At 44.5% G+C, this 25,507-nt stretch overlaps 1 protein-coding gene across 2 annotated transcripts in view; it reads right to left on the reverse strand.

The window, feature by feature from the left end:
• Positions 1-25,507, reverse strand: part of LOC144106695 (uncharacterized) — a 196,239-nt gene that overhangs the window by 24,879 nt on the left and 145,853 nt on the right. For both annotated transcript variants that reach the window (XM_077639537.1, XM_077639536.1), the window contains 2 exons: positions 6,759-6,880; positions 1,545-1,689 (listed from right to left, as the gene is read on the reverse strand). In XM_077639537.1, coding sequence (XP_077495663.1) covers positions 1,545-1,689; positions 6,759-6,880 — 267 coding nt within the window. The remainder of the gene's footprint in view (positions 1-1,544; positions 1,690-6,758; positions 6,881-25,507) is intronic.

The following is a 25,507-nucleotide window of genomic DNA, read 5'->3' on the forward strand; positions in this document are numbered from 1 at the left end:
AAGAAAGGAAGAAAGAGGAGCCGCAGTGGAGAGCTCCGGAATAATTTCGACCACCTGCGAGCTTTAACGTGCACTGAGATCGCAAAAGACACGGACGCCTTTTGCGTTTCGCCTCCTTTGAAACCGGCCTCTGCGGCTAGGTTCTAATGCGGGAACTCCAGCGCCCGTGTGGTGTGTTGTGCGATATCCGTGCACGTTAAAGATTTCCAGGTGGTGGAAATTATTCCGAAGACGTACACTATGGCTGCTCTTTCTTCTCTCAGTCTCTCCTTTATCATTTTCATTACGGCGCGGTTCAGGTGTCCGCCGAGCTGTGAGACAAATGCAGCACGATATCCTTTCCCCAAAACCGATTATTAATTTAATTTGCTCCTCTTGAGTAGCTGAGTGCTCTAACCATTGAGCCAACGCAGTGGGTCCAGACTCCGAAATGTATTCGAGCCGACCGTGAAGAATGAAAAAAAATTTCAGCCCCACCACCACCGCTTGTTTCATTTTCACACTTATGTATTCAGATTTATGGAATCAGCGTTAGGAGCTGCGGCTTTGAGTAATTTCTCAGCGCGGAACCTGCGTCCAGATCGAATGCTCACGAAGAAATTGAAAATTGGTTTGGGGGGAAAGGAAATGGAGCGGTATCTGCCTCACGTATAGGAGGACACCTGAACCACGCCGTAAGGGAAGGGAGAACAGAGGTGCTGTAGTGGATGGCTCCGGAATAATTTCGACCACCCGGGGATCTTGAAAGTGCACGGGCGACTTTTACGTTTCGCCACCATCGAGACCATGGAAGCCACTAAGCCACAGCGGCGGGTGGGACAATCGGTATACGGGGGTTTAATGTCACAAAGCGGCTCAGGCTATGAGCGAGGCCGCAGTGAAGAGCTCCAGAAATTTCGACTACTTGCGGTTCTTTAACGTGCACTGACATCGCACAGTACACAGTCCTGCGAAATTTAGCATCCATCGCAATGCGGCTGTCGCGCCGGAATCAAATCGGCGTGTTTCGGGTCAGCAGGCGAGCACCATACCCACTGAGCCACCGCGTAAGTTGGCACGTAAGCTGTAAAGCGCCCTGTGAACTTTTTTTTTGGACTTTAGCTCTTTGGTATGCTGCTGAAATGCATATAAGGTGAGTGTGTAGTAGTGAAGTATATAGTATCCTTCTACTCGTGCTTTACTTCTCCCTCACCTTTTTTCCCATGCTGTTTTTTAAATCGGTACCTCTAGCGGAAGTCGTTTTAAGAAAATAACGCTCTAGCGAGACAAACGTGCAGAATTTTCAGTACGTGTCTAAACATATTGCGCGATTACTGCATGCATTAGAAAAATAAACCTTTGAGACTGTTTTCAGCTGACATTCTCATTAGCGGGCATAAAGTTTTCGCCTTTTGGTTCAAGATGAACACTGAGAACTACAAATGAGATATATCTCTACAAGCGCTTGTGGTGTACCCTGCCGCTCGCCAGTGATAAAGCCGGTGCGCAAACTAAGGTCAACGGTGATGCATAGAAGATCAAAAGAGCAATGCTGGTGCTCTCACCATGCTAAAGAAGTAGACAGTTGTATCTGGTGGTTGGGGTGGCGGCTTCAAGAAATTAGCCGGCATGATCTTGCAGTATTCAAATGCGCTGTCTTGATCGTAAAGGTGCGCCCTCGAAATGAACAGGTCAGGCATCAGTACCGTGCTGGGAGAACAACACGCAAAGAAGATAGGAGCACGAAGTTAATAACTAAACGGTAATAAAAACCGACGTTGTAACAAGACGTCGGAACAGAAGCAGGCAGTACGAGCGGTAACTAGCAAATAATGTGTATTAGAAATAACGTGGCCAGGCAAAAGTGTGCGCTTTCGCAAACTGCATCACAACCGACAAAGGCCAAGATAAACGACTTTGGAAGAATTCAGATAAAATGACTGACAATTAGCAAAAAGGCAAATAGGAAAACTCACAAAGAAAAAGCGCCTCACTCATGTTCAGAAGCGATTCTCCACATCTATAAGAGGCAAACAAGGCGCGCTAACACAAATGTCTAGTCAACGTTTCTGCATGCCTGCCGCTTGTAAAATTACCCTATCTAACCTTGACTTTAACCTCCCGGTGAAAGTAGCTTCCTTAGCTCAGTGTAGCACCCTTTGCATTCCTCGCAAAGTTTTGGGTGATTGGCGCCATTGTCGGGTTTAAACGACCTAAAGTGGCAACGCAGACTGTCATTTAAGAATTGGATCGTTGGGCCGGGGCAAACTAGGCCCCATCACAGCGGAAGTTAGTGCACAAACTCCATTCCATATCGCAAGTAGAGATACTGGTACTTGATAATACAAGCAGCCCTGCGCTTACCGACCGTCCGCCACGTGCCTACACAGTTCAGATAACTTGCAGGGGGCTGAAAAAATTACTGCGATGCCTTGCTCTCCCGCCAGCCTCTCCAGGATCTCCGCTGCAGCTTCTACGCATAAGGCACACCTCCTAGCGGGCAATAGTTCAGAGGGACCAGCGGCACGAGCCCATGGTTTTTCGCTGTGTGACGACCACGAAGAGATACATGAAACAGTGGTATGCGACGTGCAAGATGTTTTTAAGCGCTGCTCTCCATCTCGAAATGTCACCCTTGAACTGAAGCACTTAAAGATTATATTTTTTGTTGTGTAGCGTTGTTCATGCGAAGGAGCAGACATGTTTCCAGGGAAGAAGGTTAACTGTCGTCTTGTAGTCGCCGCAAATCCGTATGCTACCACCTTGCTTGAGGCGCAGCGTATTATGACGTCGTAACCGGCGATATTATTCCCAGTTGTTTCATTTAAGCCAGTTCAGCGTCGAAAGCTTTTTGCAGCGCGAACAGAACATTCCTGGCCTTTAGGAATCTCGGCTTCATATGAGGTTTAAGATAAAGTTCAGCGCGCTCTTCCGTTATCGTGCCTAGCTCGTCTTTGAAAAGGGGTTGGTACTTCGCCAGCGATGCGTCAAGCCTCTTTTTTACGCTGATACGAGCAGAAGTGTAATGTTGTTCAGATTCCAGATTTTCGCCCACTCCAATCGGACGGCGTGGAGCCACTGGCGGCCCAGTAGAGGTGGTGTCTTGTTGTCTACGACGTAGAGTGGAAGAACTGCAGAATGGTCGCCGTGCTGCACGTTGACCGAAGAGACCCCCTGGGGTCGTACCAGTGCTCCGGTGTAGGTACGAAGTTTCACTGTTGTAGGCTCCAGTACAGCAGAAGGAAAGAGCTGGCGGAACGGCGTCTTTGACATGACGAAAACAGCCGCACCAGTGTCTAGCTCCATGTTCACCAAGACGCCGTCGATGGTCATCTGTACGGTGACAGGGTCGTTCTGAGCGGCCGACACGCCGTTTATACTGAGGGTGGAAGCTTTCCGCGACACAACCGTCAGCATGTTCACATTCTTTTTCATGTGCTTTTTCTTAGAAAAAGTCTTACTACTACTTCGGCAGGCTCTCTGGATATGACCTTTTTTGTTGAAACTGAAACAGGTTGCGTACAAGGGAGGGCATGCTTCACTCCTCTGTTTTGACGAACCACAGCGAAAACAACTTTTCCATGTTTTCCGCGCTTCAGCTTGTACCTTGTGCACATCGCCGACTGCGGTGTCGGTGCCACGTGCCTCAGCAACACTCTTAGCCGCTTCCATTGCAAGAGCCAGCTCCACCGCTTTCTGGAACGTAAGCTTGTTTTCTTGCCTGAAAAGCACTCGCTGAATATCTTCTCGCAGTAAGCCGCACACGAAGCGGTCCCGAAGAGACTCATCAAGGGCGCTTCCAAACTCGCACGATTGCGACAGTTTACAAAGCTCGGCTACGTAACTAGATGATAACTCGCCTTCTCGTTGACACCTCCGGTGAAACTTGGCTCGTTCTCCAATGACGGACGGTTTCGGGGTCAGGTGGTCGCTCAAAACTTTCTTGAGGTTTTCGAAACTTCGTAGAAGGCAGTTCTGGAGCAGTTAATAACTTCGACAACAAGGCCTGTACCTTGACCCTGTCGGGTACTCCGTTGACAGCCAGAAACTACGAAAACCGCTCTTCGTACGAAGCCCAATCGCTGGCAGACTCGTCGAAGGGTTCCAGCTGGCCCAGTCACCCAGCAAAGCGCGTCACTGCTGCCTCGGTCCCAGTCATGACGACAGTCACAGGCTCCGCACACTGCAAAAAGACAGTTTTCTTCACCGAGCGAATTTAAGAAACACTTGCCTTTAAAACTGAAGAACGACGTCTTGAAATCCCATCTTCGCCGCCAGTTGTAGTGTAGCGTGGTTCATGCGAAGGAACAAACAAGTTTCCAGCGGCGAAGCGACGTTTATTGCCACATGTTCGTCGGTGCGTGGCTGGTCGAGATAAGCCTGCGCGCTGGTTGCGGCGAACGCCTTTTATTTGTTTTGCGCGCCTGCGCATTACGACTACGGCGATAAGCCGGACACCACAGTTTTCATAATAAACACTTCCTTTAATGGAAATGACCATGTGTGCTTTTTTAATAAGCCGTTTTCCAAGAAGGCCATTTTTTACCATTTCTTTCTTCCCACTCAAAGCTAATTAAGACAGACATAGCTATGACCTCCTGAGATCAACTCTTTTGATATCCTGCCAGCACAAGACAGCGGAAAGTCTTCAGGGGGAGTAGATAAGTCGAAGCTGTCAGGTTTTCCACCACCCTTCCCTCAAACAGTCACTGAATCGTTGATGAATAAGGTGCGCGGGAAGGCTCCGGCGGTCCCTCTGAAACAATTGAGGTCCACTAAAGTTGTCCCTTATGTACACAAGCTGGCCCATAACATGAAGCGGGTGGCGGGTAAGCAAGGAATCCAAGTAGTTTTTCCAGCCCCCTGAAAGTTATCTTAACTGTGTAGGCGCGTGCGCGGACGGTCAGCGCAAGGCGGCAAGTGCCACCAACCAGGAGTACCAGCTTGTGTGATGTGTCACGGAGGTTGTGCACCAGTTTCCGCTGCGATGAGGCCGAGTTTACATCGCCCAGATGGGCCATTGCTTAAAAGACTGGCTGTGTTAGTAATTAAGGTTCTTGAAACTGCACAATGGCGCCAATCGCCCAACACATTGCAGGAAAGGCGAAGGGCGCTACCCTACGCTGAACAAAGCTACTTTTAACCGAGGCGAGAATACATAGGTTAGAAAGGAAAATTTTAGAAGGAGTATGCTCGCATAAACTAGATAGGTTTTGTTAGATTAGATAGGTTTGTGTTTGTGGGCCTTCTGTGGCTCTTCTCGATAAGGAGACTGGGTTCTCGATGATATAGTGATGCCTTTTTTTCGTTGTGCCTTTCAATAATCAATCCAATGTTAATTGACCGAAAATAGGCACATCTATATCTTTATACACGTGTGACATGAGAACTTGAACAGAATTGTGGAAGGTGTCCTTTTATTATACTTCTGATATTTTGTCAGTCTGAGCGATAGAGAAGAATAAAAAACACCAAGAGAAATGCATAAACACAAATTTTATTGAATAATCGGCAGCGATAAAATAAAGTACTTACTGGTTACTACAAAAAAAACAGTGGTTACTTAGTGCGGTCCTGCAGCGAAAGTAATGCCAGTTTTCCTAAGATAGTTTTAAATGAGAGGAAACTTGAGGACGTAATGCTATTTGGCAACTTGTTTCATAAACGTGTAGCTACAATGTTTTCATGGTAATTTTATCTGAAATGTGCCATGTGCGCTCATCTTGGCCTCTCTTTATGTTGATATGGTTTCCGCAGGCGCATACTTCTGCCGGACAGCGCTCTTTCAAATCAACCGCAGTTGCTAGGTGCCTCTCATTATATCCACTTCTCTTCCTACGTCCTGTTCCAGCCGCGGTTCTCTTTACCCTTTAACACTTCGGACCAACTAGCCCAGAAGTTCATTATGCCAATAATTAGCTCTTAAATTTCTCAACTCGCGGCGATACAGGATATTAGGCGATTGCTGGGTACAAAAGACAATGGTTGGTTGATGGACCAGCTAGTGCAACGCCCGGCAATGATAACTAATAAAACTTATCAGTGCAAACAGTAGTTTTAAATGGTTCCCACATGCTTTGTAGAGGACGGAGCTTCAAGTGTTACAGTCATTTATGGTAAATGTTAACTACTGTCCAAGGCAATTTTTGCTTCAACTCCGAAGTTTCCGAGAACGCTGTGTAGCTTTGCTCTGTAGCCGTTAGACAGCGCTTAGGGGGATGTTCATGAGCAAATACTGCATTTTTGCAATTGTTCTCCTCATTTAGGGATTCACCCAGAACATCTAACCAGATATTAACTGCGCATACTGGCAGAAGAACCGTGTCTTTTAGAAGAAAATATATTGTAAGCGCAGCAGTTTTAACCGAAAGCAAAGCGAAAGCGACTAGAAGAAGCTCCAGAGCAAAATGTGTGAGCGATGCGCAATACGCCTACCTTCAAGGTGAGAGCCTTCATAACGTAGCCTTTGTTTATTTAACATATATAGAATTGCAGTTTTTTTTTTAATTTTCGGCTGCTTTCCTGCCTAAAACCTGTACCAGCTTCACCAACAGAGATTTACTTGCGAATACTTGGGGTGCTGGAGCCAATTGTACTGACAAGCTCAAGAGAAGCACTCTTTAATATTGTAATAAAGTCCAAGAATCGATCCATTCTGCAATATTTTTGCGCAGAATTATTCTCAGAAGTGTCAAATAATCCACTCTAACTTGCCCCAGTGCCTGAGCTCATAAGTGGCATGTATTTGCGTACAATAAGGAAAAATGGTAAGTGCTCACCGAAATAACTCAGATGCGTCCAAAGCTGACACCTCGTCAAAGTCTGGGGACCACGTAGACGCCATGAATGTGTATATCGGCCGCTGTGGAGTTTTCTTGTCTTCCAGATAACTTGTAATCACCTGCGAATAATGTTTCGGCTTCAGCAGGTAGTAACCTATTCAAGTTCTCTTCTTACTAATGATTTTACCCGGATGTCTACAAGTGACCATTACTGTGGGCATCTATGGTTTCCCCGGACACTGATATTATTCCCTCACGTGACGCGCTCACGACGTGGCTGCAAATCGGTGTCAGGTCTGTCGCAATGCGGCCCAGATTGCCTTTGCTAGCGAATGCGATTGAATGGTCAAGCGAAAAATGCAAAAAAGGGAAAAAAACGTGCAAAGTTGCCGGCAGAGATTTCAGTTGTGCCTGCAATTAGGCAAAAACAGAAATAATTCCTTGCGTACAGTTCCATCACAGAAATTTTTACTCTACTTTATTTTTCTTCCTACAGCCCATTTATGGACATTTTTGTGGGTAACTGATAGAAACAAGTAATTGCTTTGTTAACATACACCTGCTACACCTCGAGGGAATGCCGTGCAAAACATTGTACGCACACCATTGACACTTGCAATTATTGCTCAATGCGGAACATGTTTGCCTTTCTTTGTACTCTCTTATGGATATATGCTTGAATGAATGTAAACTAATAATAATATTTGAGCAATCAATGGCGTTTTGAACGAAACTATCGATTTCCCCAGTGAACATAACGGCACTTCTCTATGTAGATCTTTTGTTTCCTATTTTATTGCATTATTGTCTTTGTAACGGCAAGCGCTACAATATATAAACACCGATGTTTGCAACAAATGCCCTTCAGTGTTCCAGATCTTAACTCAGATAATTGAAACACTGCGATAGTGCACGCTAAGTAATATGTACAGTCCTGTTGCAAACTTAAGAAGAGAAAAGAAAGCTGTTAAAAACTTCGAGATGTAAGGAAGAAATATAGAACGTTACACAGCTATGATTAGGCCAACATCTTATTCGCCACGCTACACAAACGCTGTCCCGTCCACGCTTACTACGAATTGCGGATGGTACAATGCCGTATTCTTTCCCGTGAATATGTATGTCAACAGCGAAATTCATTTACATTTCTCATAGGTGAACGAGAAAACGCAAATCACAAAGGAAAAATTTATTTTCATTTCTGGCAACTGTTTATTGCTCAGCCATTTTTCGCGCACCCGTTGGCAAACATTCATGGCACTTTGTAGTACTATGAGACATAATTACAACTAGAAAAAACACAGGCACAGTAGGAGAGTCGACAACACGGACTCCGAGCTGTATGTGCTTAGCGTTATTCTTTCTAGTACACTTGGCCCTGCTCTCCAGTGTTACAGACCACCAACTAACCCAATGGTCTTAGCTTAGTGATATTCTTTCTATTATAATGAACAGTTTTTTTACTTGACTGTTGCAAACCACCACCAACTCACCTTCTTTCCCCTTAGTGATATCCATTCTAGTATACTGGACCCCGTCCTCACTGCACTGACGCAAACAACCAACCAAACCAACTGTCGACGCCTATTGATGTCCTTTGTAGTACGATGAGACATGTCTTCCCTCCAGAGTTAGAAACCCCCAACCAGCTCAGTTATCTCCGCTTAGTGATATTTATTCTACTGCATTCGGTTCTTCCTCCTACAAATGTTACAAATCAACTAGTTTAACCGTCTATGCTTTGTGATATCTTTCTGTAGAATGGGCACCGTCTTCAACTGTTACAAACCACCTAATAACCTAGTTTAGTGATGTTCTTTTTACTGCATAAGGCCCGTCCTCCCTCCAATGTCACAAACAGCAAACAATTCAGCACCTTTCCATTAAGCGATATCGTTTATAGTGTACTAGGCCCCGTGCTCACTCCAGCCTTACAAATCACTAACTAGCCCAACTGCGTGCGCAAAGTTGTGTATTTTCTAGTGCAATGGGCTTCATCTTCCCTCTGGATTTACACGCCACCAACCAGCCCGCCTGTCTACGCTGAGTGACATTCGTTCTACTACAGTCGGCCCCTTACTCTCTAAGGTGTTGCAAACCACCAACTAGCCCAGCTCTATTCCCCTTATTCCCGTTATCGTTCTAACTTTGCTAGACGCCGTCCTCTTTCCAGTGTTACAAAACATCAACTAGTGCAGTTTGCGCTTAGAGGCATTTTCAGTGCATTTATTTGGCTGTTGGTTGCATAGAATGAGTTGTAGTGATGCATTAGCATTGGGCGTGCCGCGTATATTCCAGTTTTTAATGTTTAATAACCTCGCGAAAAGAAATTCATAGGGCTGATGTTGTCACAACATAGTGGCGGTTCTCCGCAGTAAATTTTACATCATCTGGAGGGAGCTTGATTATTGGGCAAACAGTAACAGTAAATATACAGCAAATTGTGTTAATAAATGAAGACATATTTTGCCATGTTATTGCGTTTAATATTACATCAACAAAACCAACAAGTATGCTTTACATAAAAGCACTGCAAAGCAAGCAAAAAAAAACACCACCAGAGGCTCTGGCTAATGTTTTGCATCGGAGGACTTTGTACGTACATCTCTGCAAACATCTATGACCTAGCTAGCACACAGCACTTGAGGCACAGCACAGTGTACATCGATGTATCTGAGAAGGGCTTGGCGGAATCGATCTCATCCAGCCATTGCATTCTACATGAGTGTGTTTCGGTCCTCAGGAAGGACAGAAAAAAAAAGCCATTCGTTTCACAATTACCAATGCATATTGTCAACTTGTGGAAGATGGCCGGCCGGTGGCGCCAGATGGCGCCACGTTCCTGACAAGAGCGCGCAGTGTAGCGGTACGCACTATGCTAAAAAGTGTCCCGCGCAAGTCGTCACTCCATCGCAGTATCGCGCGCTCAAGTCCGGATAAGTCAGAGAAGGCCATTCATCAATGACCCCTTCTGCGCCGTCTACGTGACGGCGAAGTATCGCTTGGACAGCTGGGCGTCCAAGTAGTTGTAACCATGGAAACGGCGCTGCTAGCACTGGCAAGAACGAGTTACAGCGAACAGGCAATCATGGTGTGCAAATTCCGCGACGTGCTCAGATAAACTGTTTTCACTGGTCGCACCCAATGTTGCCATTGGGAAAGTAAAATTGGAATGGGGAACACCGCAAAAATCGTGTTAAAGGAAGCATTTTGTTTGCTCATATTGTGAAATTTGCTCATTGAAAAACTAATAATGTTTGTTTGCCATCATACATTTAGATGGGAGGGCGGCGGGAAAAAAGCTGCTCGCAGGAAGCTTGGCCAGCCCGCAGCCCCTGCTTTTGTTTTTATTTTGAGAAAAGCAACACAAAAGCACATAAAAAATGTACTCAAGTTAGCACAGTAATTGAAACTAACGTTCGGTATAATAATCTAGCCATAATCAAACAAGAAATTCCAGTTAAAATTCAAACCAGAGAATAAGACAAAATCACAGAATAATAATGTATCCAAAATTATGCACTATACATAAGGTGGATATTCTGCTGAGAACAAGAAAATAAATCAAAACCATTTAATTTGTAGGCGTTCAAAACAGAGGGTAACGTGTTGGATAGGTGCTGTTGCCTGATGTCCAAACAACAAATAGGAACTATCCAGCTTTCTGCATATCTAGGGGAGCCGCCGCGGTGGCTGAGTGGTTATGGCGCTCGCCTGCTTGCCGGAAAGACGCGGGTTCGATCCCGGCCACGGCGGTCGAATTTCTATGGAGGCGAAATTCTAGAGTCCCATGTACTGTGCGATGTCAGTGCACGTTTAAGAACCCCAGGTGGTCGAAATTCCCGGAGCCCTTCACTACGGCGTCTCTCATAGCCTGAGTCGCTTTGGGACGTTAAACCTCCATAAACAAACAAACAAGCATATCTAGTGGCGTATCGTGGCAAATTGGTTTGCAAGTTTGCAAGACATTGAAAACAATTCAGGTTTTGTCTGAGTTCTGTTTTGATCTTCACACTCAGTCGATATTTATATAAGCTGCACATAATAAATACCTTGGTATTATGAAAAAGTTTTGCAGTGTAGCATCAGTGTAACGCGTAAACACGAAGAATGCATAATTTCTGTAAAAGATCAAAGCGTTGTAAAGCCGACGGCGCTAAGGTTTCCCACACTAGTTGAAAGTAGTTAAGATGCGAGTAAAAAAGTTGGTTATGTAAAAGCTATTTAATTCTATTTGATAGGTGACATTTTATTAGGCCTACCAGGCCGGTGATTTCAACTAACTTTGTTGTCAAATAGGTTATGTGATCGTTCCAAGGCATATGGGGTGACGAAATTACGTCAAGACATTTTAAACTGTCCACAGTTTCTACGTTATGGAGTTTAGTACTATGACTTGATGTGGCGAGATCGAATATTTTTTACCGAACGTAAAATGACTGCTTCAGTTTTATTTTCATTTATACGCATGGAATTAATGCTTGGCCTTTTTGCCAGCGCTGGCACTTTATTGTTACATGCGGATGTCATTTCTGTATACTTTTCACGAGAAAAAGACGCTAGCAGCTTTCGCATACATAACAAATCTTACTTAGGGGTTTATGTTCATAATATCATTCAAAAGCAGCAGGGGTCCTATTGTGCTACCTTGCGGTACGCCAGTCTGTACAGACTTAACTGCAGAACAAGAATTAGTTCGCTGGACCATTTGCTTTCTCTGGGTTAAATATGACCACATTAGTTGTAAAGCAGTTGTAAAGCAGGGATGCCATATCGCTGTAATTTTTGCCACAAAATATTGTAATGAACCAATCTGAAGGCCATTAAAAATCTACAAATACACCAAGCGCCAGAGAGTTTTGATCAAACTGGGCAAGCATAAATTCTTTTTGTGCAAAAAGAGCCAATTCAGTTGATATGTTTTTAGTAAAGCGAGACTAATGTGAAGTAAGCAGTTTATATTTGTCAATGGATTTCGGTAAACGTATCTGCGGAAGTTTTTCAAAAACTTTTAAGAACAGAGCTAAGATGGACACAGGTCTATAGTTTTCCTGATGATTTCGGTCGCCTTTTTTATATATAACGGTTACATTTGCTATCTGCATTTTGGCCGGAAAAAATGTTGTTATACATGCATTAAATCAGCGCATTAGAGGAATCGGCGAATTCTATGCGCCTATTTCTGCAATTATTTTTGAGTCAACATCTGTGTGACAAAGAAATGACCTGAAGTATAGTCACCAAACCTTCAAGCAGCATTTCACAGCCCTTTAAGTGTTACAAACCACCTATTAGCAAAGCTCTACACTTCTTATTTGTAATTAGGGAGTAATTACTCATTGGCATCCACCCAGGCGGGGCCATACGGCTACAAAGGAAAGCTTTTGACCAGCACTGTTCCCACTTCGAGTTAGTGTATAATTCGCTCTCGGCGCACCATAATCTTGCCGTTCCGGTCAGCTCAGTTGGTAGAGCGACTGCTCCTGTGAAGCGGTGGTCCCGAGTTGGAGCCCCAGACCAGGACAAATTTTTCTTTAACTGCGAAGTTTCTGAGAAAGCTTTATAGCTTTCCATTGTATCCATATGGCTGCGCTTGGGTAGATGCCATTGAGTAATTACTCCCTTCTTACAAACCTACTCCACCTAGGAGAATTCCCCTAAACGTTTGAGCAACACTTCTTTATCGTTTCTACTATGCTAGACGCTGTCCTCCCTCCAGTGTTACAAACCGTCCACCAGTACATCTGTCTACGCTTAGCGGCGTCCTTTCTACTACCTTCTACTACAGTGTTCAAAACAGTGAACCAGCTCTGCAGTATACACCTAGTGATATTGTTTTTAGAGTAATGGGCCCTGCCTTCACTCCAGTGTCGAAATCCACCTAGCCCAACTGCATACGCCCAGTGGTATCGTTTTTAGTTCATGGGGCCCCGTCTTCCCTCCGGTGTGACAAACCACAAGCTAGCGTGTACTGTGCGATGTAGGTGTTCGTTAAAGAACCCCAGGTGGCTGAAATTATCGGGAGCCCTCCACTGCGGCGCCCCTTACGGACTAAGTCATATTGGAACCTTAAACCTTATAAACCAGACTAAACCACCAGCCAGCACAGCTGCATACACCACGTGATATCGCTTCCAGCACATAGGGCCCCGTATTCCCTCCAACGTTAAAATCCACCAACCAGGCCAGCTGTATAGCATAGTGACATCATTTCTTGCACATCAGGTTCCGTCCTTCCTCCAGTCCTAGAAACCCTCAACTACTCCAGACGTTCACACATGTATAGTAGGTAGGGCTACGTTCACCTTCCATTGTTATAATCAAAGCAACTATCCAAGTTGTATATGCCCAGAGGTATTTTTTCTAGTACCTTAGGCTCAGCCTTTTTCCAGTGTTAAAAATAAGCAGCTAGCCCAGCTGTGTACGCCTAGAGATATCGTTTCCATTCAATGAACCCCGTCCTCCCTCGAGTGTTGCAAACAATCAACTAGCCCGGCTGTGTACTCCTAGTGACTCGTTTTTAGTAAATTGGAACATGTCCACCCTGCAGTCTTGCAATGCGCAAACTAGTTTGACCTTCTACGCCTAATGATGATACTTTTCATTGTTTTTTTTTTATCGTAAGGTGCTAAAAGTAACTCATCATGTACCGACGTGCTTGCGTTATCTGCTTTTCATTTGTTTCTTCTTCCTGTGAGGAGTTTTGTTAAATTGCCTGTTTCCAACGTTGTGTTATTTCTCGAGCATGGCTATAGATTGAAGCTCCAACCGCGTTTGTAGACTCTGAAAGATCATTTTTGCATTTTTCTCCGCTGGTGAGCCTCTCAGTTGAGTGTATTTCACTTACATAAAATCAATATGTTGGCTAAGTCGTTAATTGCTCCTCTCATGTTATATATATTGCCTTTTTGTGTATCCTACAACTTGAGAATGTTTTTATTTCAACATTAGTGTGCGTTGTGTGCCACATTTTCTCCATATGCTAAAGATGCATTGCAGAAGGCGGCAGACAGTCAAGCTCCTGCTAAGAATAATAATCCGTGATCGACAGAGTGAAGGCTCAATAAGTGTCTGACTTCCGACCAACAAGAAAGCAGTAAAAGAAAGAAAATGAAATGGCTCATGAATAGTTGTAACTCCTGGCTCTTTAATATGCGCCGACATCGCAGAGCACGCGATGACTTCTGCATTTTGCTCCACCAAAATGGGTGATGCTGCAGTTTACTGCATCGCTTCCCTACACTCTATATAAACGAACGATACTCTGCACTGGAACTAGTAAAGCCTGACTCTCCGACTGATTAACACCTCTCCCATAGAGTAATGGCCAAATTTTTTCTTGCACCGACAGCAAAGGACCAAAATCCATAGCGTTATTTGTCTCAGAAGGCTTCAAGGCCTCAAATTGGGTTCACATGAACGTTTACATATCAAGCTTAACTGGCAAATCTTTCCTTGAAATTTGGTCAGTCAAGATATTTGAAGGGTAGATTGCGTCGCAATGAACATATGCTGCCAGTTACACAGTGCCATTTGTAAGCTTAGCACTCACTAACTAGACACGGTTTTCCCTTCACCGCTGCGATGCCATTTGGCGGCGTTTGATCACGTGGTTATGTTTGCTGCATATTTGGTCTGCACTGGATCGTAACTCGCACCGTATGCGCCAACTCCGGCTGCTTAGCCGCTCATCGCTATTGATGATCACTGCTTGGAGTCCGTCTACGTATTCCTAAATTCGTGTGCGCTCTATGCTTTGGGTATGAGAGGGCAGGATGCTCGGGGTTGAGCGTGTGGGTGTAGATCACGGCCGAAGCTGAAAGCCCTTCTCTCCGTGGTTCCACATGGTGGAATCGAAGAAACACCCGACGTGCCGCTTGCCCCTCGTAGTTTGGCTTGATAAAATATTTCATGCGGGTAATATGCGGCTGCGTTAAATAGTGTGTAGTTCCGCCTTGTCTGCCTTGTGCGCCTGCATTTCTTTTACTCGTTAATTCTTACCTTTCTTGCTTTATTGGCAGTGGGAAACGCGACAACTCTTGCAGGTCGCTTAGTACACCTCTAATACCGTACTTACACGGGCACCCTTAACCATGGTTAAGTAAACTGCGGTTACCCTTAACTATAGTTAGCCGCGCTGACACAGAAAGCCAAACGGTAGTTACGGCACTAACCGTAGTTACCGTAAACCGAGCTGGCTAACCTCCGTTTGCGCTTAACCGACAAAATGGCGGCGTCCGCGGAAGGCATGGAGGCAGCAGCAGCAGTGTCGCAGGAATCGTCCTCCCAGAAGCGTGTCAACTGGCCTGATGTAACAGCAGCGGCTTTGATTCGCATCTGGGAGAACCAGCTACCCGCTCTGCGTGGAAATATGCGCAATGCACGTATATACGCTGCCATAGCGGCGGAGCTGAACGCCGGGCTAGCGCCGGGCGAAGGCCCCACACTGCAAAGCTGGTGAAACAAAAAATGAATAATCTGAACAAAAAGTACCGGGAAGTGCTACCTTTACTCTCATTGCATTGCTCATCGAGCGCTGCTTTTATGGCGTGACGTCAGCCCCACGTGTGCGGCAGCAGTGTGCTGGTTCAGCAACGTGAAAACTTTTCGCCGTCGTCGCGTATTGTTTACGTCTCGAGCGCCCAAGATGTTTAAATTATGTATGTACTCATATAAGAACTCAACAACGAGTGTTCGTGACAGGAGCAGCGTATGTTTCACTCGAAACACAGCGCCAGTCTGTTTTTTTCTTCGTAAACTGCGTAGTTGTTGTTGTTGGCCTAGCAAAAGATGGCACATGCCCACACTGGGGTTCGGCCAAGAATCGGGTGCCCATTCACCTTTAATCAGTTAATAACAAAGCAAAGCACCTTTTCGCCGTCGTTTGTGTACGCGTGCATGCACCGCTCTGCATGCAAACTTTGTCTTTCTCATTTTCGCGGTAGCTGGTGTCGTTCAAAGCTTTTGTTTGTACACTGAAAGAGCGCTGTACTATAGTCACCTTGCCATACAGCCGCCAGCATGACTACAACACAGAAGCGTTGTGATCATTACTTATCTCCTATTTAGCTTACACTGATTAATTGGCAGGCAAAATTGTGAGTCAATCAACTTCCGCTCAAGTATAAGCATTGCTTGCAGAACCGAGTAGACGTGCTTCAAAATTTCACTCTCTTTTTTCCTGAGTTAAGGTGTCTTTATAGAGTGCTCGGGTACTTCTGGCTGCCAGCTAAGGTAACAGTTCAGCAAATTTCTCGATTTTCTGAAATATATAACTGTAGGCCTCACTGGCCTACTACGCAGGTATTGCTGGAATGCTATCAGCTGAACCAATCCCTTGAAATGCTCCAACTGGTGCAGTTAAGTGACATTTTCACCAGTACCTGCCAGTTGGTACCTGCAATTTATGTAACATTTGTCTTAAGTCCCAGAGTTCACAGGGAAGCTTGCTGGCCTGAAGAGATCACCAAGAGCACATTTTTTATTGAAATCATATCCATCTCTCCAGGCAGCTGAGACGAACTGGAACTGCCACTGGCTCTCCTGGTGTCTCGAGGCAGTTCTGCTGGCAGCTGCACAGTTTCCTCGGCAGCTCACTCATCAATGATGATGGGCGGGTCGAGGAAGGTTTCGAGGTAATTTGCAATTTCAAACATTACCCGTTATTAGACCACTCAGTCGCTGTAGAATTCCATCACTATGAATTTTTTAAATGTACAGAATACTGCACAACGCAGGCTGGCTGCGGATACTAGACAACTGAGTAGAGAAGGGAGAGAAGAGGTTGCACAGAAAAAAACGACACTTGTACAACCATGGTGGTCAGGCAAGGGCAAACAAAAGGTTCTTAACCCACAGCAGTTCAAACCAAAGTGTCATACTGCAGTTCCCACCTCATCTCTATCTACTTTGGTTCATTGGTTCAGCCTCTTGCCAAGGTTATATACCGAGCTGTACGTAATTGATTACTTGTAATCTGCTTCGTGTAATTGAATACATTTTTGTAATTTTGTAATCGATTACATTTCAGACTAACATTTCGGGTTATACAGTTATTTTTTTTTATATAGCATTGTTTATTGCCTCTGGGCATAAGGGGAGTTGGGAAGAAAACAGAAAGGATATAAGTGGCGAAATTGAGGCCACGTCCCAGTTACGGCAGGAGTGAGGGCAACCCCTACCCGGATGCTCAGGAGCACAATCTCCTCTGCACGGGTAAGACAGTGGGGGGGAGGGTTATCGCACTCGGAGAGACTAGAGCACGTGTGCGGCGCCGGAGGTGTTCCTTGTGAGAAGGAGGGTAGCATCATCCATACTGATGAATTGAGGCATTGATGTGGCTAGTGTCGGCAAGCGGGTTGCAGAATCTGCAGAGCTTTGTGAATTGATTAGGTCACATGGGACCCACTCAATTCGAATGGCTTGCGGGATGCGAGCCACCGGGCGATGTATATTCTGGCAGATTTCAGGGCTGCGGCTGACGCGTCGGAGTAGACGCGTTGCTTGAAGGGCGTAAGTGCGGATGATAATGTGGGCTGTAGGGAGCAAGGTAACTGCGGCTACAGAGGGAAGCGGGTCTTGTATAGCAACCACCTCAGTAAATAAGGAAGAAGGTTCCGCCAATCGAAACCTGGCTGTCTTGTCAAGTGCCGGCTGGCAGGGACAGTAAACTGCAGTTGTTACACAGCCCTGGATACTGACATCAAAATATATAATAATTGAGCCGCGTTATTATTATAACATATATAATATTGTTAGTCACACAATTGTGCGGCTAACATTTCTCTGTGAGTTTGCACAGTTTTGATTTTAGAGAAATAGGCCGGAATTTGCCAAGATCCGTCGGTGGCTTTCCTCCTTTTGGGATTGGGATCAGAGGGGCCAATTTCCAGGTCTCAGGAACAGAACCGTTTAGCCATACTGGGGCGGTAATTGACCACTATATTCAGTTACATTTCAGATGGAGTTATTGTAATTGCAGTCTTCAACTTATTTTATGCAACGTGTACAAGTCTGGTTAGTGGGCACATCGGCTGGCCGTCCGACAACATCGCCATGAACCCATTTCTTCTTTTTACGCAGATATTGACGCTAGGAACTGCTCTGACGGACAGCGCAACGGAAGAAGCAGTGTGCCGAACCTATCAGACTCACCTGATCGGAGCCTGCGCACGCGGAAAGTCATGCCGTATCGACACCAACGCCTGGACACCGCCCCCTCGCACGTCATCGTCTTCGCCCTACATAAGGAGCGGTCCGATCTGGGATTCCTTTAGTGGGCACATCGGCTGGCCGTCCGACAACATTGCCATGAACCCATTTCTGCTTTTTACGCAGATATTGACGCTAGGAACTGCTCTGACGGACAGCGCAACGGAAGAAGCAGTGTGCCGAACCTATCAGACTCACCTGATCGGAGCCTGCGCACGCGGAAAGTCATGCCGTATCGACACCAACGCCTGGACACCGCCCCCTCGCACGTCATCGTCTTCGCCCTACATAAGGAGCGGTCCGATCTGGGATTCCTTTAGTGGGCACATCGGCTGGCCGTCCGACAACATCGCCATGAACCCATTTCTGCTTTTTACGCAGGTCAGTAACAAATATGGCTCTATTCGAACAAGTGATCGTTGCCTCGTCCAGCTGATGTGCCCTCACAGTGTGTGTACTTTATGTTCGCGCATTCGGAATGTTTTTGTTGATCTTCTCATGCTTTGCGGAGATGTCGAGCGTAACCCTGGGCCTGGTAATACAGCAGAGCTGCTCCAACAGTTACTGGAAGGACAAAAAGCTATTCATAACCGCTTGGATGGCATAGAAGCAAAGTTAAAGCAGGTAGATGAATCCGTGTCAACTATAAAGGAATTAGGCAGTAAAATTACTGACATGGAAAGCACTATTCAGAGCCTGGAAAAAAAAACTGGTCGATCTTGAAGACAGGAGTCGCCGCTACAATGTTATCATATATGGCATGACTGAAATGGTCGATGAGACTTCTGAATCACTTTCGGAGGCAGTAGTAAACTTATTTCAAGAAAAAATAGGTGTAGAGGTGTCTTCGATAGAGAGAATTCACCGATTAGGGCGCAAACAAACCAATAAATCGCGACCAGTAAGCATTAAACTCATCGACCACCGTGAAAAAATAAACATATTCAAGAATTGCCACAAGTTGAAAGGAAAGAGCATTTCTGTATCTAACGACTTTTCCACTGCCACAAGAACTACTCGAAAATACCTCTGGGATAGCACAGCTGAGGAGAGAAAAGAAGGCAAGAAAGTAAAAGTAGTATACGATAAGATTAAAATAAACGACGAAGTGTTTCAGTGGGACAGCACTCTGAAGAAAAGAGTTCCTATAATCGAAGAACGCCGCAGTTCAAAACGGTCACAATGAATAGATGATTGCTGTAATAAGACCTTCCGTTGTATCAACGTCAATGCCCGAAGCATTTTGAATAAACTAACTGACATAGAGAGCATTGTCCTGGCACATAATCCTCACGTTGTAGTCGTGACAGAAACGTGGCTGCATCCTGATATTTATGATTGTGAAATAACACCTTGTGGTTATAACATTTGCCGGAGCGACAGAGATGGCCGCGGTGGTGGCGTTGCCATAATATACAAAGAGTCCCTGCGGATCTCAAGGTTGCCAAACATAGAGGGGTTAGAAAGTGTTATACTCAAAGTATTCCTTGAGGAATGTCATCTAATTATTGGAGGATTCTACCGTCCCCCGAATTCGAATAACATATTTCTAGAAAAGCTTAATGAATTCCTATGCCGAAATGAAATCCGCTCAGCCAATTTGTTATTGACGGGTGATTTCAACTTTCCGGCCATAAATTGGTTGCCCGATACTCCGGTGGCTCTCACTGGTGCCTCCCAACTATTTCTCGATGTAGTGTTCTTTCATAACTTGACACAACTAGTCACTGAGCCCACCCGTGTACAAAACGACTCTCAATCAGTTCTGGACCTGTTTCTTGTTTCTGACAACCTGCTACGCCGAACACCACGTGTGTCTGTCTTAGAGGGAATATCAGATCATAAAATGTCAAGTTTATCTTTGCAGTTGCGCCCTATATCAAAGCTTCAGAAGAGAGAGACAACTATCCCGATCTTCTCACGTGCAAGTGATGTCGATATCTTAGATGCACTAGACACTTCATTTTCTTCCTTTTCCTGTTTGTACGAAACACAGAGTACCTCTGTTGAGCACATGTGGTGCTTCTTCAAAAACTTAGTTCACCGATGTATAAGCGATTTTGTGCCAAGAAAACGGAAAACTCTGCGCACTAGCAATCCTTGGATGACAAAAGATATTGCGCGTCTGGGACGTAAGCTTAAGAAAGCGAGACAACAACACTCAAAGCATCCTTCATCGGCCACTGCAGATAAGATTTCCATGCTACGCCTGTCGTTGCGGAACGCTATCAATACAGCCAAACACGAATTCCACATGTACGTATGAAAAATTTCCTTGTTTCTTCTCCAAGCAAGTTCTGGCAATATCTCGCGCCACGCAAGAAATTGATTCTTGGCCTTTCTGCAGATAGTGCGGGTATGCACGACAAGTTAGAAACAGCGCAGGCGCTCAACCAGTACTTCAGCTCGATATTCACTCACGATGACGGCTGCAAGCCACATTTTTCTTCCTTTGATGATCTGGCACCAATTAGTGACATTTGCATAACTGAGGAAGGTGTGCTAGCTCTTCTGCTTAACTTGGACACAAAGAAGTCACCAGGGATTGACGAAATACCTAATGCCTTTCTGGTACGGTACGCTGAATGGTCCGCCAAATATTTAACTTTAATATTTAGGAAATCACTAAACTGCTCTGAATTGCCAAGTGATTGGAAACACGCAAAAATCACCCCGATTCCCAAAGACCAACACAAATCAGCACCTTCTTCCTACCGGCCAATTTCTCTTTTGTGCACTTCAGTAAAATTGCTTGAACACATCATCTGTAAACACTTGTCTAACTTTCTCGAGGAGAACCACGTCCTTGATAATCGCCAGCACGGGTTCCGTCGCGGTCTCTCCACAGTAACGCAGCTTATTGCAACAGTCCACGATTTAGCGGCAGCACTAGATAGGCATAATCAAGTTGATATTGTTTTTCTTGATTTCGAGAAAGCATTCGATCGTGTGTCTCATCAAAAATTACTGCAGAAGTTAAAACCTATACTGAAACACGAGTGCCTACTCTCATGGATCGAAGCCTATCTTTCGCATAGACGTCAAAGTGTGGTTGTTGATGGTGTCCTCTCTGATTCTGTCCCAGTAGAATCCGGTATTCCGCAGGGCTCAGTCTTGGGTCCCCTTTTCTTTCTAGTATTTATTAATGACATAGTTCACAACGTACATGTTAAAATACGGCTTTTCGCAGACGATTGCGTACTTTATCAAGAAATTTCTAGCCCTGAAGATCAACTCCTTTTAAGCGATTCACTGTCTGCAGTAGAAAAATGGTGCTCCACGTGGCAAATGACTTTGAATTCCAAAAAGACAGTAGCGATGACTGTGACACGTAAAAAGAATCCTTTTAGTTTTACATACCGCTTAGCCAATGAGCCCCTCTTAGTTGTTAACGCTTTTAAATACTTAGGAATTCAGATAGCCTCAGACCTTCGATGGAACGAGCTCATATCGTATATAGAAAAAAAAGCTCTAAGACAACTGCACTACTTGAGAAGAACGCTGGCACAATCCACACAAGAAATAAAGCTTTTAGCTTACAAAACATTTGTTCGGCCAATTTTGGAATATGCTGCGGCAGTGTGGGATCCCTGGACCGAAAGTAACAAACTTAAAATAGAAAATGTCCAACGCAAAGCTGCTAGATTTATCTTTAATTGTTACAGTTGGAATATTTCCCCAACAGCCCTACTGCAAACCGCAGGACTTGAACACCTGGACATGCGTCGTCATCGAGAAAAATTAAAGTTATTCTACTTGTATTATCACAATAAACTAACAATAGAGGAAGGAATTTTAGTTGAGCACACATCTCGACACCCTACACGCTCTTACCATACTAAGAAAGTTGCCGCGTTTTCATGCAAAACTAATGTATTTAAGTATTCGTTCTTTCCCCATACTATCATTAAGTGGAATGGTTTACCTGCTGATGTTGTCAATTGCGAATCGGTGGATTTATTTTTACAAGCTCTGAAGGATGTATAGGGCTCTTATGTATCCTTGTTTTGGGCCAAGTCCGATGCCTTCGTTTGCTGCCAGGATCGATGTCATTATATGTTCTATGTCTTTGTAATCGATTTTGTGTTGTATGTACTGGTTTTTGCTCTGTTCGCTATCTGCTTCTTTTCTAATGTACTTGTTATTTTTATCAATATGTTTGTACCCCACTCCTGCCTAAGGCCTGTAACACAGGCCGGCAGTATTTGCTAAATAAATAATAAATAAATATTACCAATGACACTCTCGATGTCTTATTTATTTTAAACATGCTATTCATTATTGCTTTTCAGTGATCAGTTTTTGCTAGACTGCATAATTAAGTTCTTCAATAATATATGTATGCAGTTACTAGACTGTATTGTTAAGTAAGTTCTTCAATAATATATCTGTGCAGTTATGTGCAGATAAAAGTTTTGAACTGTCCCTTTGTTCTGGCTGGCATAGGTCGGGGCAGCTGATGATTGCATACTATTACGGCAACTTTGACTATTCACCTGGGAAGATGAAAAATGCAATATACTATATCTGGTCGTGTGCAGCTGCCAGTCGTCAATGAGGCGCCAGACACTGCCGAGGTACTGGCGTCAGGGGAAGACGGGCCCCTCGGAGACGGAGTGGACCCCAACTGCTGAGCACGTCTCCCCTGGCTGTGCTACCCAGTACGAGTGGAACTATGGGCTGCAGCAACCGAGGTGGACCAAACGGATGCGACAGAAGACGACGCAAGCGAGACAGCAGTTCCGTTGTGCACCAGCTTCTTGCGCTTCATAAAGACGAAGCAGCACAGGCGGTGAAAGCGGAGAAAAGGGCCCACAAATTTAGAAAGAAAATGCTTAGAATGACATAAGAGGGCAACGATATTAACGCCAGCTTGGTTCGGCTGTTAGACAAGTACATAAAATCAAAAGAGGATAAAGAAAACAATGACAGGTAATTCAATAAAACTTTTTGCAGCGCGAGTTGGTTCATTTTACTTGAGGGGACGCTTGTAGCGCGACAAAAAAACATACAAGGGACAGAAGTCGAACGGGACAAGCGCTACTCTCAACTAGTTTTATTGAAAGATTGATCGCACTCATACAATTTCCCTTTTCCTCCAAGAACACAATCACCAGAACACTCATGCGAATGACACGCAAATTTCACACGCATCACATCAGGCTATTTAAAAACTTATGCTCGTTAGAGTACATCTTTACCAAAGGGCTGCTGACGCACTCCGACCCTTTCTTTTTGATATGGAACGCAAGTTCACTGCAAGTCTTGCAAATGCTCGTAATTCCTAAATAAGACAGAGGTCATTGGTCGAAGCAAATGCGCCCTAAAGCGGAAACTGAGAGAGGCGTTCCATATCAAAAAGAAAGGGTCGGACTGCATCAGCAGCCCTTCGGTGAAGATGTACTCTGACGAGTAAAAGTTCTTAGATAGCCTGATCTGATGCAGGCGTGTGAAATTTGTGTGCCATTCGCAAGGGTGTTCTGGTGATTGTGTTCTTGAAGGAAAAAGGAAACTATCTAAATATGTGCGATCGATCTTTCAATGAAACTAGATGAGAGTAGCGCTTGTCCCTTCATCTCTGTGCCTTGTCTGCTTTTTGTCGCGCTACAAGCATCGCCTCAAGTAAAATGAAACAACTTGCCCAGCAAAAAGTTTTATTGAACTTCATTTCTAGCACAGTGGGCCCTTCTTCTTTCGTGTTTTCCTCTCCATCGCAAGAATCTGCGTTAATCACCCACATCACTTGGACGACGTGCAAGGCAAGACGCTTGGCGTATTGCATAAGGAAAGGGCTAATGCCGTAGAGTTGGCTGCCGCCATAGACGTTGAAGATCTCTACTATTCTATTCCCCCCAAAGAACTGTCTACATCTGTTCTAAAGTGCATTGAAGAGAAACCTAGTTTGGGGAGCTGCTCCAAAGACCACTCTTCAAAATATTTACCTCCTTCAAAAGAAGGCCTTAGGAATTATTTTTAACCAACCTTATGATAATCCTTCCGCAGCCCTTTTTCACAATAGTAACGTGCCGAGAATATTTAGTCTCTTTGATATACGTCTGTCCTTGCGCTACAAACAGGAAACACCCGGACAAAATTTCAACAATATCTCAAATCGCTAAGCTTGAGCTCCTTGTACCTACATACCCGCTACGCCGTCTGCGGCACTACAACCTTAACACGCCACAAACTAACTACGGGATACAGATGCTAAGGTATTTTCTACCCGCACTACTCAACCGCCTCTTTGATGCAGGCATTGACATTAATAAATACAGCAATGCTGACCTCCGGGTGTTCTTTCACTAAATAATTCTCTTTTTTTATGATTTGTGGTTGTTACGTATACGGTCGAAATATGCAGGCTCGTTGAATGCTTAGCGCAACCCGTCAGCACGCCAATATCATGGTGTCTTCATTCATGCATGTTGAAAATTGTTCTTTTCTATACGTTGTCAGTGTGTTCACTGCTGTGAAATTAAGTGCTATAATCTCTGTATATAGAATGTTTAAATAATGCTTTCAGTGCATGCTTTGAATTTTGTATATAACTTGTTCTTTATGTTATATTGCGCCCTTAGTTTGTGTTTCCGCTGTTCATTCATGGATTGTGAATTATGCCTTAGGTTTATGTATGCCTTTCTTGTTTGCATGTGACCAATGGTGCCACTGTTGCTGGATGTTGTGGGCCTCGGGAGCTTGTCAAGCTACGGCATTTTTTTCCCGTGGCCCACTGGTCTCTTTAGCAAGAACCAAATAAACTGAAACTGAAACATAAAACCCTTGGTGTTTACTTCTCCTGCCATCTACAGCGGGACAGTCATGCAGACTACCTGCGAAAGACTACCTGCGAAAGCTTTCGGCTGTTACTGGAATATTGTCACGTTGCCGAATGATCCTTCCTCAAACTGCTAAACTCCAAATATATCATGCCTTGTTTCTTCATATATAAATTATTGCACGTTAGTCTGGGGTACAACTAAAACAAACTTCTACTTCTTTAGAAAAAGCAATCCGTCATGTAGAGAGTATACAGCCAATGCACACAACTACGCAAACTTTACTACATGTAACATGATACGTGGTGATCGTATATATAAATTTTGATTACTACATTTATGTATTTTTCTACATCTGGTGCTAAAAACTTTCTAGAAAATCTTGGGTCTTTGGGCTACAGGAGTACAAATATTAAAGCTCGCAGCACTGATGTATGGGAAATACCGCATTCCAGAAGAAACTGTAAACTACAATCATTGGCTCATAATCTGCCATGTACTAAACAAATATAAGCACACGGCTCGTTTTAGTCCCAAAACGCTGAGGACTCATTCTGTGCATATGAGTGTAAACTGATGATGTATGCGTATTGTTGTATCTTCCACTTTTGTATTTTGCCTTATGTGTTGTTCTTATAATTCGCGCTATAGTGCTGATTGTCTTAATTTTGTATTATAGTGTTATATTCAGTATATCTTTTGTACAAGTGTATTTGCTTACTATTTTTTTCCTTGCAGTAATGTGATTATAATGTGTAT

This window comes from Amblyomma americanum, chromosome 10, assembly GCF_052857255.1.
Source record: "Amblyomma americanum isolate KBUSLIRL-KWMA chromosome 10, ASM5285725v1, whole genome shotgun sequence".
Classification (NCBI taxonomy): Eukaryota; Metazoa; Arthropoda; class Arachnida; order Ixodida; family Ixodidae; genus Amblyomma; species Amblyomma americanum.